We start from the raw sequence: 21,463 nt of genomic DNA on the forward strand, positions 1-21,463 counted from the left end.
TAATATGCAAAGAATAATAATTCTTACATAAGAACTTTGATGTAAAACGTATACTTATTTCGTAAATCATACTTTTTGATCGAAATTAAAGACGCTGCTCAAAGACCGCAAGCAATTTTTATCAAAACAAAAAGGGAGTTATCTACCGTGTTCATGGCCACCAACCAGTGGTACCAACGTGTCAAACTTAAAGTTCTCAAACCGTTGCTTGTTTTTGACTGACCCTACGCGATCATGTCGAAAACAGCAAGCCAAACTTCTCAAATAGGAAGCGTCTTGATCACAGTTGCCACTGAACAATACGGGGTGTCCTCTTTAAAGAATGACTACCACAAAACACCGGAAGGCCAACTCATCAAGGAGGACCGATCCGCAAGCCATTCGTCTTTATCTCAGTTCTTTCGCTCCGTGTTCCTGCCACAGGGGTACCCTGAAAGTGTGAGCAATGACTATGCCGAGTACCAGATGTGGGACACCATACAGGCGTTTGCTAGCAGCATTTCTAACACGTTGGCCACCCACTCACTGCTGCAAGGGATGGGTGTGGGGGACGAAGCAGCTACCGTGCTGGCAGCGACATTCACATGGCTCCTAAAGAATGGCACAAGTATTCCCGAATGCTATATTAAATATATGCTGTCTGGCTCATGGTGGTTTGGGGAAAAATACTAACTAGTGCTTGAAACTCAGCATTCAGTCCACTTCTTGTGTGTGTGCCCGCAGGCGGCGCATATGTGAGATAGAATACATGTCTGTACACTCTTCAAAAAAAGTTAAGGATCACTCTTTTACAAGCACGCCACACAAAACAGACAAGACCGAATTCTTTTATTTTTTTAAAATTATATAATTGAACAACCAAGGAGTAATGACAAACAAAGCAAAGATCGTACGCGGCAGCGACAATTTATCTAGAGTGTGTCAAACGTGACAACCCTCGAAAATGGAATTCACAACAATGTGAATCAGTGTCAATAACGCGTGTGCCCTCCGTTGTGTGCCAGGCATTCAACACATCGTTGGCGCATGGAGTGGATCAGGTTGCATATGAATGCTCTGGGAACTCCATTCCACTCCTGCTGGAGCCATTGCAGCAGTTGACCCAGATTGGCAGGAGGAGGGTGATGTTGCTGTACCCGACGACAAAGCTCGTCCCACATGTGCTCTATGGGGTTCAGGTCCGGTGTCACGAACTGAAAACTCTGCCTGAACAATCCTTCTCATTGCGGTCAATGCGCATGCGCTAACATGAGGAGAGTAATCAGGTCGTGAACAACCTAACCCTAACCCTACTCCTAACCCTAACAAAGGGAAGTAACTCTGCCTGCCAAACAAAATTCTAGGTCAAGACTTATTGTTCATTTGTTAATTCAAACACATTAATCTTTTACCCCCCGCGGGTTAGGGGGAAGAATTTACCCGATGCTCCCCAGTAAGAGGCGACTAACGGATTCTGTTTCTCTTTTTACCCTTGTTAACCCTTAGGCTGGTTGTCGCGACATGTCGCGCTACTTTACGTATACTGTCACCTGGTTGTCATGTCACCTGGTTGTCACGACATATGTCGCGCTACTGGCTCAGTCTGTTTGGTCGGTTCCGATTACCTCCCATGGCTGCGAAAACCTATATGACCGTTTTTTGTTATTTTTCTCTCTGTTATTGTTAATTCACCAGTGGCTATGTAACATGTGTTACAGAATTGCACCAGTGTAAGGGTTAATACAAGAAACATAGTCAATTTTTGTAAAGATTTTTAGTCAAGCAGTATGTAAGAAATGTTAAGTCCTTTGTACTGGAAACTTGCATTCTCCCAGCAAGGTAATACATTGTACAACGTTGCAAGCCCCTGGAGCAAATTTTTGATTATATAGTGCTTTTCATTTCATTTCATTTCATTACTTTATTGTCCCATCGCTGGGAAATTCGGGTCGCTTCCTCCCAGTGGAAAGCTAGCAGCAACGGAGTCGCGCTACCCAGGTGTCTGCGTGTTTAGGTGTATTCAGCCACCTGCACTTATGGCAGAATGACCAAGGTCTTTTACGTGCCATTGTGATGACACGGGGGTGGGACATGGCTTCCGTCTCTGGGTCTGCACATAAAGTTGACCCGTGTCCGTCCCGGCTCGAATTCGAACCTGCGACCTTCCGATCACAAGTCCAGTGCTCTACCAACTGAGCTACCGGGCCCCCGTGAACAAGAAACAATTGACAAGTGGCTCTATCCCATCTCCCCCCTTTCCCCGTCGCGATATAACCTTCGTGGTTGAAAACGACGTTAAACACCAAATAAAGAAAGAAAGATTAATCTTTTAATTATTATGTCGATGTTTAATTTTTTGGCAATTTTTTATCATTAGAATTTAGATCCGTTTTTTCAACCGATCCTTAACTTTTTTTGAAGAGTGTATGTACAGTCATCTGTGCATGTATATATGTGTGTGTTTGGGGAGATACATGTGTGCACACATGTGTTTTAGATAACCATTGTTAAGTTTATGTGCCATTTGCACATATTTGAGGAGGATATGAACGTTTCTTTGTCGAAGCATTTGCTTTTCTGCAAAAAAACTGTTACAAATAAATTATTATTCGGAAGAAAATGTTGAAAGCAAAAAATGCCTCAGAAAAAAATCCACACATTATTCCAAGAAAAAATTGTTCTGGTAATCCAACGGAAAAATCTGTTCTTGACATCATTTCTATTTTTCCGTGGAATAACCGAATAATGTCTTCATACGCAAAGGATGCGGGGTGGGGGCGGGGCCAAGTAAAAAAAAAAATGTTTTGCTTCGAGGGGAAACGATACTGCGGCGGATGTCATCAAAACTTTGGTTATCCCACGCAAAAACCTGTTGTTGTTTTTTTACAGCATTTCTATTTTTCTGTGGAATAACTGAAAAATATCATGCGCTAAGGATAGAGCGGAGGGTTAAGTGAAACATAGTCTTTTTCTCCCCGTTTCACCTTGCACAACTTCCAAGATGCTCACGAGTACAGTTCTGATTTAGAAGATTTTGTGTATTTTTGCCTGAAGTTTGATTGTAGTGCTTGGAAAAAAATAGATAAGAAGGGATCAAAATTGTAAATACGTGTTGTAATGACTTATTCCGTTTCCACAGGTATGATGGGTAGCATCATCTTTGCCTGGATGAAAGGGAATCAGCTTGACTGTGACGCCAAACGATGGAGGCTGTTTGCAGACTTTCTGAACGACTTTTCCATCAGTCTTGAGATCATGGCTCCCTTGGCGGGTACCTACTTCAGATGGGTGGTGTGTTTTGCTGGCGTGTGCAAATCACTGGTAGGAGTGGCAGGGGGAGCAACTCGTGCTGCCCTGACACAGCACCAGGCGCGTCGCAACAACATGGCTGATGTCTCCGCCAAGGACGGTAGTCAGGAAACCCTGGTAAACCTTGGCGCTCTGATCTGCAGCTTGGGCCTCTTGCCGCTGGTCAGTGGTCAATTGGTCCTGACTGGCCTGCTGTTCGTCATGATGACAACACTGCACCTCTTTGCAAACTACAGGGCAGTGAAAGCCGTGCGCATGGAGTCCCTGAACCTCGCTCGCTTCCATCTCATCATGAACAACTACTTTAGCTTAGGCAGAGTGCCACCAGTTGACACGGTCAACGCTGAAGAGCCCGTTTTCTGGACTCTGAAGCCACACTGGACTATCGATATTGGGATGTCGTTCAACTCCATTGAGACAAGCTTTGATAACCTCAGGGAAGTGTATGGTGCGATCTCCTCTAAGTATTTGCTGGACTTTAACAGACAGACTCAGAAGGTGACTGTGGTGCTCTCTCCGGAAGCCACGATGACTGACCAGCTTCAGGCGTGTATGCAAGCAGAGCTCATCATCTTCGTTATCGATCACTCCGGTCACGCTGTCAGCTCTGATCTGAGTGAGTGGATCAGCAGGCAGTGGCTTTCTGACAACCATACCAGCATGCTGTTGCAGAGTTTTGACCAGGCCAAGGGCTTGTTTCCCACTTTTCTTCACGAAATGGAACAACAGGGTTGGCGCACAGACTTGTGTCTTCTGGGTACTGACGAATGGAGGACTACGTGGGACTTCAGTGACCTAGCCAACGCTAGTAACAGGAAGAATGTGTGAAGCAGCTTGCAACTGTTAGAGCAACCTCATCACCTCATAACTCAATTCTCCATATGAAATTAATAGAAAACTTAAACTAAAGTGCTGAACCAGACTCTAGATTTTTGTGTGAAATGGGACTATCTGTGTGTCACATTTGAGTTACATGGTAATTTGTTGTGGAAATAATTTTGGATCATCAGGTTTCCTTTGCAAAAACATATAGTGTGGTGCTAACTCATCCTATCATATTGTTAAAGATGTGTTGATTTAGGCCAAAAAGAAAAATATGTCTGTTTCCGGTAACATCGCCCCAAAAAATAGGGTCGGTCGGTGTGTTTTTTCTTTTAATTTTATTTATTTTTATTTTTTAAACCTTTTTCTTACGTTTTCAGAGGGATTCCCAGCATCATTCGCCGCCATTTTTTTTTCGCGTGACGACGGAAACGGGAGGTAAGTCTCTTCGATTGTGAAGTCTCATCGACCGATTACCTCCCGTTTTTTTGGTGGTTTTTTTTTTTTTTGGGGGGGGGGGGGGGGTTTGGTGCGAAAAGAGAAAAAAAACTTTAGGGTCGGCGCTTAAAAATAGGGTCGGTCGGGTTACCGGAAACAGACATATTTTTCTTTTTGGCCTTACTCTGCCCTTTGTATTTTGAGATCATTATTCTCAGCTTGACTGTGAAGTAAGGTGTGCTTATAGTTAAATATAGATCTGAGTCATTTTTGAGTCACTTGAGAAAAAGTGACTCTATGTAATCGGTCAGTGTTAGTCTGTCCGGCCGGCCGTCCGTCCGGCCGGCCGTCCGTAGACACCACCTTAACGTTGGACTTTTCTCGGAAACTATCAAAGCGATCGGGCTCATATTTTGTTTAGTCGTGACCTCCAATGACCTCTACACTTTAACGATGGTTTCGTTGACCTTTGACCTTTTTCAAGGTCACAGGTCAGCGTCAAAGGAAAAATTAGACATTTTATATCTTTGACAAAGTTCATCGGATGTGATTGAAACTTTGTAGGATTATTCTTTACATCAAAGTATTTACATCTGTAGCCTTTTACGAACGTTATCAGAAAAACAAGGGAGATAACTAGCCTTTTCTGTTCGGCAACACACAACTTAACGTTGGGCTTTTCTCGGAAACTATAAAAGTGACCGGGCTCAAATTTTATGTGAACGTGACTCATTGTGTTGTGAATAGCAATTTCTTCCTGTCCATCTGATGCCTCATATAATATTCAGAACTGCGAAAGTGACTCGATCGAGCGTTTGCTCTTCTTGTTATGATATTTGTTTTGATTATTCACAACCTGGTTATTTAATGTTATTTCTTTTGTTGTTGGATATCTTCTTTTGCGCAAGAGTGACATTGTATTGTGCAATATGTGATGTGCATTATTTTCACTTGCTCAGTCAAACTTTGTTACATGTATTACATGACCACATGTCTACATTTCTTTGCTTTCTCACTTTCTCTTGACTGTACTTGTGTATAGTTTTTAAATTTTCTTATATTATGTTCTATCTGTGCAATTACATTACAAACACCCAGTTGCATAGTAACAAATGAAAAAAACATACACAACTGACACCTCTAAACATACACAACTGACACCTCGCAGTCATAAAAGTTTATTGTTGTGCATCAAAATACAGCCTTCCACACCCTATTGCCCTCTCATTTTTATATTTAGTCAAGTTTTGACTAAATATTTTAACATCGAGGGGGAATCGAAACGAGGGTCGTGGTGTATGTGCGTGTGTCTGTGTGTGTGTGTGTGTGTGTGTGTGTGTGTGTGTGTAGAGCGATTCAGACTAAACTACTGGACCGATCTTTATGAAATTTGACATGAGAGTTCCTGGGTATGAAATCCCCAAACGGTTTTTTTCATTTTTTTGATAAATGTCTTTGATGACGTCATATCCGGCTTTTCGTGAAAGTTGAGGCGGCACTGTCACGCCCTCATTTTTCAACCAAATTGGTTGAAATTTTGGTCAAGTAATCTTCGACGAAGCCCGGGGTTCGGTATTGCATTTCAGCTTGGTGGCTTAAAATTTAATTAATGACTTTGGTCATTAAAAATCTGAAAATTGTAAAAAAAAAATAAAAATTTATAAAACGATCCAAATTTACGTTTATCTTATTCTCCATCATTTGCTGATTCCAAAAACATATAAATATGTTATATTCGGATTAAAAACAAGCTCTGAAAATTAAATATATAAAAATTATTATCAAAATTAAATTGTCGAAATCAATTTAAAAACACTTTCATCTTATTCCTTGTTGGTTCCTGATTCCAAAAACATATAGATATGATATGTTTGGATTAAAAACACGCTCAGAAAGTTAAAACAAAGAGAGGTACAGAAAAGCGTGCTATCCTTCTTAGCGCAACTACTACCCCGCTCTTCTTGTCAATTTCACTGCCTTTGCCATGAGCGGTGGACTGACGATGCTACGAGTATTATACGGTCTTGCTGAAAAATGGCATTGCGTTCAGTTTCATTCTGTGAGTTCGACAGCTACTTGACTAAATATTGTATTTTCGCCTTACGCGACTTGTTTACCCTCTCCCCAACATTCCAAAACTGCAATGGACAGTTATCAAGTATTGAAGGGAAGTTAGCAATCTTCGTCGTTTAATTTGTGCTTGATTGTTTTAGAATTAAATTGTAAAGCGCCTGGAGCCAATTGATGGGACTCGCGCTATAGAAAAGTTTTTTATTATATATTATTATTATTATTATATTATTATATAACCTTCACCGTACTTTGTGGGTCGTGGACGACCCAGAGCCCCACAAAATTGACTTTATCTCTGAAACTTTTTGGAGTTTTTAATAGAGACTTCATGTAATCTCTAATCACCATACGACCTTTCTATCGCCCATTTTTTCAAAGATTATCTTTGTAAACAAACAAATAAACGATGACGTAACTTGAACTACACAGTCCGGATGATATGGGTCATCCATGGAATTACGTAAGGAATTTTACCTTGTTTATCCTTATTCGGATGGCGTGGGTCGTGTATGACCCATACTCTGCACAGAGGCGGCAAAATGTGTATCCCTATTCGGATGGTGTGGGTCGTGTACGACCCATACTTTTTACGTTGAATCCTTCTTTGGAAAGTGTGGGTAGTATACGACCCACATCATCCGTACTGTGTAGTCCAACGCGTGATCCGGTGAAGGTTAATACATGTATAGAGAAATCTTGTCTATTTTTAAGTGTGCTTACTTCCCTTCGTTGTTAGATTTTATCATTGATTACGCTTCCTTTTAACTAAGGCAATTGTTCTGTGCTTCCATATTTGATAAATTTATTGTACAAAAAAAAAAGGCTGTTTTGAAGAACACTTTTTAAATAAAGCAATGACTCAGACAATGTGTTGTTGTTGTTAATACATTTGTACAAATATAGTAGTAGCGTAAGTAGCAGACCACAGACGCTACAGGTAACAGCCAAACTTGTCACTTCTACCATTCTCTCTCGCCTTGACTATTGTAACTCCCTTCTTGCTGGACTTCCCGCTTCTACTATCTATTGTCTTCAACGCATTCAAAACAGCTCTGCTCGTCTTGTCGTTAAAAAGAAAAAGAAAGACCACATCACCCCTCTGTTGCAACAACTTCACTGGCTACCCATCTCACATAGGATCAAATACAAGCTCAACACTCTCACATACTAATGCCTCAACAAGCTCGCTCCTACCTATCTCTCTGATTCCCTCTCACTCTATCAACCTTCCCGACCACTCCGCTCCTCAAACACAACCTCAAACTCAACATACCTCACACAAAACTCAAAACTGCAGGCCAACCCTCTTTCTCCTTTCAAGCCCCCACCAACTGGAACTCACTACCTCTCCCCCTCCGTCAACAACAATCTTTAGAAGCATTCAAATCTGGTCTCAAGACTATTTTTTCCTAAATAATCCTCAGACTACAGTGCCCCGCTACACCCCACCCACCTCACCCGCAAGCCTAAATCAGAGCAGTTGTAAATAGCCATGTACATAATTATTATTTGGAATTTTCTTGTTTTTCATGCTTACTTTTGAGTGCCGTGTCTCTGTGTTGTTGCCTTGTCATCTTCATGTAATTTATGCGTAAGTGTATAATGAGTGTGCATGAGTTGTTAATGCGAAAGAATGTGTATGAGTGCGACTTCACTTGAGTCGCCTTGTGGTGAGATATGTGCGCGTTATAAATTCTCATATTATTATACCTTTGTTAAGCAATAGTAATATAGCTATTGAACTTCTCTTAGGAATAATGGAAAGAAGTAGAAGCTGAAGTAGTGTTGTCATAATATATATTTTTATATTCTGTGTTTGTTTTTGAGTGTGTATTGTTTTGTTTTTTGTTGTATGGTTGTTGTTTTTTTTTTTGGGGGGGGGGGGGGGCAATGATCATGAACAAGGGAACTTTTATTTCTTCATTTGTTCCTGTTGAATGCCTTCAACCAACATGCACGCTAAAGCTTCAGTTCTATATTTTCCGCATTTACAAACAAGCAAACTACATTCAATGTACACATCAGTCTTCAGCTTTGGTGGGTACCACTTGGAGGAAAAGCTGTACGAAGATGGACACATTATCTGGAAGAGAAGAAAAAGTGTCAATTAAAGAACTCACAGCATCTTTATATTGCAGTAGGATTCTCTGCAAGTGATTAAGTTAGTTTGTTTTTCTGTAGGGAGTGTCTGGGAAGCAATTTTTGGCTCACGTAAGTGTAGCCTATGCGATCGTAACTTTGTCTGTCTGTGCGTGCGTGCGTGCGTATGTGCGTGCGTGCGTGTGTATGTCTGTGGTAGAAACTCTAACATTTGAAGACGTCACATTACATTGACGTCACATTATGACGTAAGAGGGTTAGACGTCACGCGAAGGAAGTACTGAAAGTCTCGGTCATTATTATTTTGAGCGCGCCGAGACTAGTTGGCAGTCGTGTCCCTGTAAGTAGGCTACATGCAGACAGACAGATCTAGATCTAGTGTCTCGCTTTCTTGCACAGTTTCACCTATGCTCTTTCTGTGTGTGTGTGTGTATGTGTGACGGAGTGATTGAGTTTGTGTTACTGTTTGTCGATTTCTTACGTGAGCCTTGATGGCTTCGCCTCTTGTTTGTAGTGTATTGGAAGTGTGTGTGTGCTTGGTGCGTGCGTGTGTCTGTGTGCATAACCGTAGGCAAATCAGCACCATCATGTATTGCTCCATCCGAGTGTAAAGGTTTTAATTGTTTTGTTTTTCAACAAAAGATATTTTCCCTTTGTCTACTTGTTTTACCTAAATACACCTGTCGTGACACCTGCATTTTCGGGACACTTTTTGTGGCTGCATGGGATTTGTTCCCAAGGTTCTCCTTTCATGGCAGGCAACTCTGCAACCAGATTCAGAACAAACAAAAACAAGATGCCTGATGCAGCTTAGTGACGTACCATAGAATTTGACCTGCACTTTGCAGTGGACCAAGGGTATGTAGAAAATGAGGCCTCCGAGGACGAAAAGAGCGGCGTAGAGAAACTCAATCCGGGGGTCATCCACAATGGGGGCAATCAGCAAGTATAGTGAGATCAACACCATCACCACAGGTATCACCAGGGGCACCTGACAGAAAGGTAGAAAAGGTAACTACAGTGGAACCCACAATTTAAGACCTCCAAAAATCTGAGAAAATCAGTCCTTATAAAGGAGGGGGTCTGAAAATAGGAGTTAATTTACACAGGTTATCAACACAAAGTCTGAGAAAATAAAAATGTGTCCACGGCAAAAAAAAGGTACATAAAATTATATGTATCCTATTGTCTCTCTATCCATTATTTGCTCACACGAGAACTATCAAAATATTGGTCGAAAATGCTAAAAGTCGTTTTCCTTCCGGTCCCCCCATAGGGGCTCTGTAAAACGAAAAGGACAAGGTTTTAGAAACACAAATCAAATGTGTCGCTGGTGTAATTATCAATTAGATTGTATATTACCTTGTACGCTCTTTCAGCATGACGCCACTTTGTTCTATATCGGAAGAGGATGAGAGAAGCAAAGGTGAGGCCATAGAACAGCCAGGCAGTGAAACTGAAGAAGTCAATCAAACCGGCTATGTCTCCAGGTATGATCATCAACAGTGACAGGAATATCTGAAATAAACATAAGAACACATACAAAAACAAGAGGCGAAGCCTTCAAGGCTCACGTAAGAAATCGACAAACAGTAACACAAACTCAATCACTCCGTCACACATACACACACACACACACACACACACACACACACACACACACACACACACACACACACACACAGTAAGCATAGGTGAAACTATGCAAGAAAGCGAGACCCTGGATCTGCCAAGAAGTCTCGGCCCGCTCACAATAACAATGACCGAGACTTTCAGTAATTCCTTTGCGTGACGTCTAACCCTCTTACGTCATAATGTGACGTCTTCAAATAGTTTCTATCACACACGTCGAACACTTTTGACCGAGACTGACGTAATCCATAGACTCGGAAATGTTAAAGTTTCTACCACAGACATACACACATACATACATACGCACGCACGCACGCACGCACGCACGCACAGACAGACAAAGTTTATCATCGCATAGGCTACACTTACGTGAGCCAAACAGTCTGCAACTAAACGTCTTTTGTTCTTAACTGCAGCTTTGATCGGTAGATCTTTTGTCACTTATTACACCCCCGGTATAAGGGTGTGTATAGGATTCGCTCGATGTGTTTGTTTGTTTGGGTGTGTGTTTGTGTTCGCATATAGATCTCAAGAATGAACGGACCGATCGTCACCAAACTTGGTGAACAGGTTCTATACATTCCTGAGACGGTCCTTACAAAAATTGGGACCAGTCAAACACACGGTTGGGGAGTTATTGGTGGATTAAGATTCTACAAGGACTTATAGAGGGACATGTTAATGGTCAAAGGGAAATAACCTTCTCAGTTGGTGGCAGTGAGAATGGTTATTTCCCTTTGTTCTTCTCTCAATCAACTTATTTTAACCACACTTGTTAGCAGTGCCTTCTCAGTTGGTGGCAGTGAGAATGGTAAGGACGGGGGTGTTTTTCCTACCTCGGAGGAATTTCTTGTTTCGTCTGTTCCCACAAGAGGTTGGCCGCCTTTTAATTGACAGCATTCCTCATTATTGACCGCCATGGTGTTCAAGGGTCGTTTTGGTGTGTGTGTGTGTCAGTGTGCCGTTTGTCTGTCAGTGTGTGTGTGTGCCGCTTGTGTGTGTGTGCCGCTTGTGTGTCGTGTGCCGCTTGTGTGTGTGTGTGTGTGTGTGTGTGTCACGAGTGTAGCCTATGTCGGTGTGTGTGTCAGTGGAGTGTCTGTGTATGTGATGGGGGGAGGGGCGTGTGTTAATGTTTGGTTTTTGGCTCACGAAGTGTAGCCTATGCGATCGTAACTTTGTCTGTCTGTGCGTTTGTGCGTGTGTGTGTGTGTGTGTGTGTGTGTGTGTGTGTGTGTGTGCGTGCGTGTGTGTGTATGTCTGTGGTAGAAACTTTAACATTTCCGAGTCTATGTGTGAGTGGTTATCCAAGACTATGGATAAAGCTCGCATAAGATTACGTCACGGTCAAAAGTGTTTGACGTCAATTAATGCATCATGACGGCATGCCTCCCTGTAGTCTTTCTCTCTCGCGTGGTGTGTGTGGTCTCGGTCATTGTTATTTTGAGCGGGCCGAGACTATTTGGCAGTCGTGTCCCTGTACACTATGCAGACAGACAGATCTAGATCTAGTGTCTCTCTTTCTTGCACAGTGTCACCTAAGCTTACTGTGTGTGTGGGTGTGTATGTGTGACGGAGTGATTGAGTTTGTGTTACTGTTTGTCTATTTCTTACGTGAGCCTTGAAGGCTTCGCCTCTTGTTGTCTCTGTATTTGTGTCTGTCCGTCCGTCAAACCGTCCATCCATCTTTATATATATATATGGCTGTGCAACCTGATATGAAACACATGGACAAACTCACAGTGAATATCATGGATGGAACCGGTGTGAGCTTGTTGCAGTGAACGTAAGACATCATATCCGGCAAGTCCCCATTACGTGCGGCAGCATACAGCACTCTGGGCAGTGAGGTAAATCACTCAGTGTATAGTACATGTCACCAAATAAACCCCCCTTAACTAAGTTCAAGTTCTTTAAACTTAGATCTGTTTGCAAAAATTATAAAAGAGTCATTTTTAGTAGTGCCATACATGTCTCTGGTAGTGCTACGCGTAATAAAATATGATTTGTTCTGAACAAAACTTGAGCAAATGTAAACTGTATGCCTTTGAGTTACAACTTACTCAGGGCCGGACTACCGGGGGGGTTATGGGGGTTGCGCAACCCCCCCCCCCCCCCCTAGCCTAAACATGTACCTTACTTATTTAATTTTTTTTTTATTATTGCTTATTTTATGCCGTTTCATGCAAGGAGCGACCATTTTCCTATCTCAGAATATGACCTTCGCCCCCTGACCCCCACAACGAGGGGGGGGGGTGGGTTCTAGGGTTTCCGGACCCCCCCCCCCCCCCCCCCCCCCCAGCCAAAAAATAAAAATATTGAATGAGGTATGCATTTCTTTATTTTACATTGAGTTTCAATTTTTGGGGTATTAATCAGTGACAAAATCTGCTGCCTGAAACTGGTAATGATCATCCTCAGAATGCACCAGATTGCACCATTTTGCATCCTTTTTTTCAAAATTTTCCGGGGGGGCATGCCCCCGGACCCCCCTAGCAAGCTAGGCGCTTTGCGCCGTCGGCTCGGCGCTTCGCGCCTTCACACCCATATCTTCACAATATACTTTTGAAAAAAACCAGTCATAAAATGAACTGATCCGCCCCTGCCGCCAGGGGGGACATCCCCCCGGGCCACCACTGGCAACCCCCCCCCTCCTCTTCGCCTAGTCCGGCCCTGTTACTGTTCGATGTCCTTCAGTTGTCATCAGTCATCACTCAATCTATCTGCTCAGTCATTCGTACAGCTATGTAGACTGAAACCCGTATTATTTTGTCTGACACAACAGTTTGTATCAACCGGTTAAATCCCGTCTTCAGTTTCAGTCACCATAAATATCGTAAAACATTATATTTAAAGAAAAAAGTAACTTACCACAAAGAAACTACAATGCCAGGGGTCAATTTCACCGGGAAGTAAAACTGGGTTCATCTAGAATTACCCCCCGGTAAGACTAGACAAGCCAAGATTTTGACGGGAGTGAGGTGGAAATGGGTTGTTTTACAGCAAAGGAAAAGGTCCACTTGCACACATTATCCAAACATTTTGCTAATAATTCAGTAGCTTTTATTGTAGTGCAGTATTTGACGTAAAACAGCTGACTAAAAGTGAGTTTTTCAGCTTTATTGTGTCGTTTACACGAGCTTGGTATTCCTCCGTCTGTGTGTTGTTTTGCTACTGACCTTCCGCCAGAAAACGCAGTGCCATTGGCTGCACCAAAGGTAGACACCATGACAGAGAGAGGGATCAGCAGCGATGCCACCCCTAGGACCACGTCTCCCCATGTCTGCACGCACACACACACACACACACACACACACACACACACACACACATACACACTATTTTTTTAATGGGCGGTACTGTATCAATGTAAGCTGAACATTCTAATATTTCAAAAATATTTAAGTATTTATAACCGAATAACGTTTAAACAATCAATCACCGAATCAATCCGACTGTAACAACGTATAAATTCAGAGAAAACAATTTTGATTGTACGATACCAAAAGTCGTATTTTGGCCTGTGCGCTACAAAGTCACCAGCATGGTGGGAGCCCGCGGGCTGCCGGGTTGGATTGCCGGTTGAAATCACAACTGGACAAACCTCAATCCGACCCCGCGGCTTGTTCCCACTCGGTGTTTACATTTTTTGTGCACACCAGCCTTGGTTTCTTTTGTAAATCAGTATACTTCAATCATCTTCCAGCATAGAAAACATGAGTAGCAAACGCACCACAGCCACGGCCGGGGAGGCCAGCAGCTCGTCAGGCGTCATGACGGTGAAGTAGGACACGTTGGTGAAGGCGTACACTCCCGTCACCACCAGCACTCCCAGGATGTTTGCTCTCGGTAAATTTCTGTGGGAAGAAATGTTTTAACAACATCGACGACAACAGTGACAACAAGAACGGCGCCAACAACAGGAACAATGCAATGATAAAAGACAAAATCAAAGGACTGCATGAATACACTTTGTTGAGAAAACGCCATGTCCGCGTTTTTCCCCCCGATAAATTCAAAATTGAATTAAAGATAAAGTACCTCCATTATTTGGTTGAAAGTGTCTTCATGTCAAAGTAGGGTCTCTAACTTAGCCTCAAATTGACCAGAGCACAGAGCCGGCGTGTGGGAAGAAATGTTTAAACAACAACGACGACGACAACAGTGACGACAATAACCATGACAACAACGGCGCCAACACTGAACAGGAACAATGCAATAACAGATGACAACATCAAAGAACTGCATGAATACAGCTTGGTGAGAAAACGACATGTCCGCGTTTTTCCCTCGATAAATTCAAACCTCAAATAAAAATTGTGGACTTTAGTTTGGGCAAAGAAAAAAAAATTAAACCGAATACCTATGACTATTCTCGTGATAAATGGGGATACTGTTGCCAACATGGCCAGGAAAATTCGTTGTTGCAAAGACTGAGTAAACAAGAAATTCCTCCGAGGTAGGAAAAACACCCCCGTTGGTCAAAGGGAAATAACCATTCTCACTGCCACCAACTGAGAAGGTTATTTCCCTTTGACCATTAATATGTCCCTCTATAAGTCCTTGTAGAATCTTAATCCACCAATAACTCCCTAACCGTGTGTTTGACTGGTCCCAATTTTTGTAAGGACCGTCTCAGGAATGTATAGAACCTGTTCACCAAGTTTGGTGACGATCGGTCCGTTCATTCTTGAGATCTATATGCGAACACAAACACACAAACAAACACATCGACCGAATCCTATACACACCCCTATACCGGGGGTGTAAAAACAGTTGTTCTTGTTTTCTATAGAACTGTCTGTCGCTCTGTGCTCTGGTCAATTTGAGGCAAAGTTAGAGACCCCACTTTGACATGAAGACAATTTCAACCAAATCATGGAGGTACTTTATCTTCCTTTCCAGTATTCCCGCCTTCCCATAATAAACCCAGTCCCAACTCCTACTTTTACTGAGATGACTTAAACTTCTACTCAAAGTTTGTTCAGAAAAATAAAATAAAATGAAGAAATGAAAACTGGTTTTGAAGATAATTAGCTATTCATATATGTATGTGCAACTTACTTTTCAGGCTCTTTAAGCTCTTCCACGACGTAATTCAGGTTGTTCCTGTTGAGGAAGGAGAGATGAACAAATTAGAATAAAGATAAGAAAAGGAAGTGAAACAAAAACGGAAAGGTGATAATGCAATACATCTAAACTTGTTACCTTGTTAAATGTCACTGTTTTCTCGCGTTTGACTGGTTGGTGGTTGGCCGAGTGAGTGGCCGCGGGGTTGGGTTATTGAACTAGTTGGTTGGTTGGTGAGCTGGTATAGCTGTTTTTGGTGGGGGTTTTGCCTAGCTCATTTGGTTGTTGGTTTGCCGTACCCCTGTTTTCGCTATTAGTTTAGATGTTTCTGTGTTGCTGTCGTCATCCAATGCTGCAGTTGTTACAGGAAATGAGCACTCCCGCATCTGATTTTGCGCTATTCAAAACAAGACTTCATTTTGCTTTAAACATAACTGTGCTTTTATTGCAGACGGGCAGATCCGTAATGATTTAATATCAAACAATACACACATCACAGCATCTCACCAGCCGTCATAGGCCCAGAGGGCACTGTAGAAAGCCAGGGACACGGTAGCTGCATTGTCAGTTGTGCCCTCAAACCCTGTCTCCATCACGCTGGTGTAACCTACACGGGGATGACAGCGAATTAGATCGAGTAGCAAAGCAAATATTCAAACACACAGGGTAAGCCAAATGTCAAACGGGAACTTCTTAGATGTCTGAAGCTTTCATTTAGGAACAGTTCTCGATATCTGGTACTGCACACACACACACACACACACACACACACACACACACACACACACACACTGACACACACACTGCGTACGCACGCACACACGCACGCACGCACACACACTGACACACACACACACACACACACACACACGCGCACACACACACACTATACGTACGGCTCCGCGGGCTTTATGTGCCTATCCATACCTGCTGAAAACGTTTTATCAATTTATGAAGAACCCCAGATAAATACCAAAACAACATCTTAATATTTGCCAGATCTCGGGACAGAAAAAGAAGAATGGCACACTTTCTTGTCCAAATTCGCAAGCTTTACTTGTAATCCAAGTATAACTAGCCAAACAATCAATAACAGGAACTGTCGTCTGACCTTGAGACAGTCTGATGACGCCGCCGATCATGATAACAGCTAGTGCACCCAGCTTGGCTGCCGTGAATATCACCTGTACCCTGGCCGCTAGGTCTGCGCTGTAGCAGTTTACCAGCCCTACCGTCACTGCAATAGAAAACATCAGTGACGTCACCCGCATCAGTGACGTCATCGTTACCGACACATAGTTATGACAGTAACGTTAGTGACATATCCAGACCTACTACCGCTAAGATCACGGCTGTACCCTGGTCGCCAGGTCTGCGTTGTATCAGTTCACAAGGCCTTCCGTTACTTCAACGTACAAAATCAGTGACGTCACCAATCAGTGACGTCACCAATCAGTGACGTCATCATTACTGATATCGATTGTTGTGACATTAATACCAGTAACTTACTGTTACTAAAACATTACCCCAAAATGCAATCACTGCTGGATGAAAAGCTTTCACTCACCCAGAACAGCAGCAGCAGCAATCTTTACCGGTAACAAAGGTGTGCCACACACATTGACGACAGCGCATGCGTACTCTGCGAAGGTGAGCGAGATGATAGCGAGGCTGGAGGGTCGTATGACCATGACGGAAGTCCAGGAGTAGAGAAAGCCGACCGTGTCCCCAAACGCTTCTTTCAGGTACTGGTACTCTCCCCCTGACTTGCCCATCAGCGTGCCCAGCTCCGAGTAGCACAGTCCCCCTATGCCGGGGGTAAAGGGATGGTTATGTTCCTTGATAAGATGATACAAAGCATTTTGGGGGTCATGACCAAGGCTATACCGTGAGCATTCGAGGGCTTTGAAAAAGCTAGCTATCCTCAAAGCATTTGGGACCTTTGACAAAGGCCATACTCAAATAGTTCGGGGGCTTTGACGAAGGCCAGCAATACTCAAAGCATATACTCAGAAGCAATCGGGGGCTTTGACAAAGGCTTTACCCAGAAGCATTTGGGAAACTTTGACTAAGGCTTTACTCAAAGCATTCAGGAGCTTCGACTGATGAATACTCACACGCGATCTGGAGCTTTCTTTTAAGTCGTCATCAGGACCATTTGGGATTTAAATTGACTCAAATCAGATGCATCCGGGGGGTTCCGCGGCTGAGGCTATAATCAGTAGTGGCACTGAAGGACTTTCCGACACAAACACTATGATAAGAAACTTTCAGGACATACCTCCAGGGTAATAATCAGAGGCTTTTGGGGCCCTTCGAATTCACCGTGGCAGGCTTTTATTAGTCAGAATCATTGGGGTCTTTCTTTGGGGTCATCATCTGAAGTATTCGAGGCCTTTCCTAAAGCTCACCAACACAAACGCCGTAACCAGTAGCAGTTGGGAGCTTTCGCTCAAACTCTAAATGGATCCTAGACAAGCATTACTAAGTTCGGTAGGTGAAATAAATTAAATCTCACCCAAGAGAGAAATTCCACCCGATAGAATCCAGACGACGAGACTTAACGCAACGGATCCGGTATTCTGAAGAACTCCCTTTGGAGATACGAAGATTCCTGACCCTGCACACAGACACGTACACGATTACAGACAGACGGACTCAAACACGAACAACACAACACAGCACCCCCGACATCAAAGCTGGTACTTTTAAACACGTAGACGCATTTGCACATGCACATTGCCGGAGAGGACACACGATTTTCACCAACGGACTTCAAAAGTAACAGTTGTCTCCAAAGATGAGTAAACTGAGAGACGTGTTTGCTCATATAATCAAAACTCTCAACATCCACACTGTAAAAAGGTACGGTGACATTGAACATTCAAAAGCTTCATGCAGAAGGAAAAAAAACATATTGTCAAATGTTTCTTATAGTATCATTAACTTGTATCAAATGATTTACCACCCCCTCCCCCCAACGGTCATACTTCTCGTGGCATTCATCATGTAGAGCACCTCAGGTCTGCCCAGAATATTACATGGGATGAGAATATCTCTCTATTTGGACACATACCAGAAATCAACACTCTGGCTGTTCTCTGAGAAGAATGGCAATGTTTTGTTGAATCAAATCCGATAGTTACACCTATTTAAATCTGTTGAATTAATTCAGCAAAAACTAAACAATTAATAAATAAATAAATCCTACTCCGCACAGGAAGCAACCAGGCTGTTGATTGTTGGTATGTGTCCGAATAGAAGTATACCCGCAGCGCAATGTCGGCATTTCTGATGCTGTGCACATGATCGCTTACACAAGAAGCACTGTAGCTCTGTAAGATTTGCGCTGCTTTACCAATAATGGTTCCAATGATGACGGAGCATCCTCCAGTGAGACCCAGGGTCCTGAGAAGAGCAACTCCCTTCGTATCCACTTCCACCTCCACTTCCACCTTGCCCTCGTCTTTACTATGCTGGGCAGCTGCCACGGTTGTCATGGCGACGGCCGGCTCCTTGACTGGCTCCTGGCCCAGTACGTAGCGTTTGTGGCTTCCCTGTGTGTTAAGAGATTTCAGAGATAAAGGAATGAAATTGAACATGAAAATAATTGCACCGACACAATGGGCTAGCCATTCTTGTGTTTTAACTTTGAAGTAAGGTACGTGTGGATGAACGGCTTGTCCTAGCTATTTTTCTCGAGAGACTGAGTGAATTACTGCGAGAACTAGTAAATGAGACAGTTGTGCGACTTCCTCAACTCAATCTGTTACTAAACAAAATACTGCTCTGGCAAATCACAGTGTTCTTCTCCGGCTTCATTTGTTTTTATCAAGAAAAAAAATTCATACTAATGCAGTAGTGTACATTTAAAAAAAAATCTTCTGAACATCGTGACAAGCAGACACATTGTAGCCGTAGCCTAAGTATACAGCTTGATTCAGACTTTATGCTAGAGAAATCAAAATACTGACTAGATAAAGACTATCTGCCCCTATGGTAAAAAATAATTTTGTAATTATTTTGTACATTTCTTCAGACAGACTTTTAATTGTGTAGTCGATAAATTACTCCAGCACCAGGGGCGGATCAGTTGCTTTGTAAGGGGGGGGGGGGGGGGGGGGGCACTTTGAATCGAAAGTGAATGTGATGGGCGCGAAGCGCCCGAATTTGCTAGGGGGGTCCGGGGGCATGCTCCCCCGGAAAAATTTTTGCCCAAAGAAGCAAAATGGTGCCATCTGGTGCCATTTGAACTTAGAAATGGTCATAGAATCAGCATAGAAAAATCTTTTTTTTTTTCTTCTTTTTTTTTCTTTTTTTTTCGGGGGGGGGGGGCACGTGCCCCCTGTGTCCCCCCCCCCCCCCTCGTCCGCCCCTGAGCACACACACTATAATTGACCAACAAGATCGTTTCATGTCTGTATATTTGTGTGATGTACAGGCCATTTGCTAGAGAAATAAACGTTAATGTTTTAGCCAGATGTACAATTCTGCAGACAGATACGAAGTTTGGGCATATTGACTTACATCATTGATTGAATAGGCACTGACTCTGCTCTTGCAGCGTCTCCCGAAACAAAACAAAAACAAATCGTGCTTACGGCGGGTTGCTCAAACTACTCCCTCTCATTATCGTACAAGTATTGATTATTCTATTTTCATTCATTACGTTAGGCAAAGTCAACTAACAGTGACATCCTTCATCCTTCAAACACACACGCGCACACAGACAGACAGACTACAAACTGACATACACACACACACACGCGCGCGCACGCGTACGCACGCGTACGCACCGCGCATACAAGCCACACGTGACATATACACACCCGGTCCACGCCGCGGCACGCACGCACTCTCAGTGCCCCCAGTTCCACACACACACATACACACACTGAAACAATCAAAACAACATGGTACCTTTATCTTGTCCATGATTATTGTCTATTCAAAAATCCACACGAAGTCAGTCCAGGTGCGACAGATCCAGAGAGTATTCTTTTTCTGGTAAGGCCTCTGACAACTCGTCTGCGACCGACAAACACTTGCTGTGCAACGAACACGCACAGCTCACACAACCTCGCAACAGGCGCCGTTTGACTGGGTATAGCGTATTTCGCTTTGGTTTTTCCGTAAGTCATTACGTCAATCTGGAGACGGACGAAGAAGGTGGAAGACGCTGAATAATTGATTATGCATATGCATGCTCAGCACCGCAGGGACAAGTTTCCACTTCAACAGGGTAACATAAGTGGCTTTATAATCAAACTGTCTATGAATATTTCCGTACCGCGGTGTCATAAACAACAAATCGTGACAGTGCATTAAAAAACCGTGTTGCTTTCTCTAGTTCTGACGTTTCAAACTCTGCGTATAATGACTGACTTGACCTTTACTCACTAGCTTTGTTATGGCTTTCATGCGGGTTGTCTCCTTGGCCGGCAGTACCTGTATTATGACCTTCAAATAAAGTCGTGAGACTGCACTTGCTGACCGGTCGACGACTGAATAACTTTAAGAGTATCACTGAGTCTGTGTGAGTATGGTATGTGTGAGTAGGCTAGTCCAAAGACTGCCTTAGTTTGCCACCTCATTAGGAAGAAATCTTAACGTATAAGGCAGGAGTTCGCTGAAAAAAGTATTTGCTAGTGTAAGTTAACATCGTGTTTTAGCGCATCCCCCACCCAGTTAATGTCCGTGGTAGGCGGTTCATTGACCTGCGAGGACATAAAGAAGCATTTTTGATTAACATCGCAGCATCTGGATGTAATCTTCCAGAGTCAATCTGCAAAGTCAGCTAAGTGTATCTTGAGCCTTTTTTGGGTCTTTTTATATTTAGTCAAGTTTTGACTAAATGATTTAACATAGAGGGGGGAATCGAGACGAGGGCCGTGGTGTGTGTGTGTGTGTGTGTGTGTGTGTGTGTGTCTGTCTGTGTGTGTGTGTGTGTGTAGAGCGATTCAGACTAAACTACTGAGCCGATCTTTATGAAATTTGACATGAGAGTTCCTGGGTATGATATCCCCGGACGTTTTTTTTCTTT

The 21,463-nt window shown here is 43.1% G+C and overlaps 2 protein-coding genes across 3 annotated transcripts; one reads left to right on the forward strand and one right to left on the reverse strand.

Moving 5' to 3' along the window:
• Positions 1 to 139: 139 nt before the first annotated feature.
• Positions 140 to 10,232, forward strand: LOC138968002 (RUS family member 1-like). 2 transcript variants are annotated; one of them, XR_011456081.1, is made up of 3 exons: positions 140 to 607; positions 3,119 to 4,548; positions 10,101 to 10,232. XR_011456081.1 is itself a non-coding variant. In XM_070340566.1 (2 exons), the coding sequence occupies exons 1-2, from the start codon at positions 235 to 237 to the stop codon at positions 4,114 to 4,116; spliced, it is 1,371 nt and encodes a 456-aa protein (XP_070196667.1). In that variant the 5' UTR covers positions 140 to 234; the 3' UTR covers positions 4,117 to 4,633. The 2 variants fall into 2 exon arrangements, 1 of the variants encoding a protein (XP_070196667.1); XM_070340566.1 differs by lacking the exon at positions 10,101 to 10,232 and having other exon boundaries at positions 3,119 to 4,633.
• LOC138967993 (b(0,+)-type amino acid transporter 1-like) lies at positions 7,847 to 20,743 on the reverse strand. Its single transcript, XM_070340557.1, has 13 exons — positions 20,341 to 20,743; positions 18,779 to 18,977; positions 17,939 to 18,040; positions 16,988 to 17,227; positions 16,532 to 16,657; positions 15,928 to 16,027; positions 15,415 to 15,459; positions 14,084 to 14,207; positions 13,530 to 13,633; positions 12,092 to 12,188; positions 10,084 to 10,239; positions 9,544 to 9,712; positions 7,847 to 8,704 (listed from the first exon to the last, which is right to left on the reverse strand). Exons 1-13 carry the CDS (start codon positions 20,353 to 20,355, stop codon positions 8,643 to 8,645), a joined length of 1,539 nt encoding a protein of 512 aa, XP_070196658.1. The 5' UTR covers positions 20,356 to 20,743; the 3' UTR covers positions 7,847 to 8,642.
• Positions 20,744 to 21,463: the final 720 nt, after the last annotated feature.

The sequence above is a fragment of the Littorina saxatilis genome, linkage group LG1 (genome assembly GCF_037325665.1).
Source record: "Littorina saxatilis isolate snail1 linkage group LG1, US_GU_Lsax_2.0, whole genome shotgun sequence".
NCBI lineage: Eukaryota > Metazoa > Mollusca > Gastropoda > Littorinimorpha > Littorinidae > Littorina > Littorina saxatilis.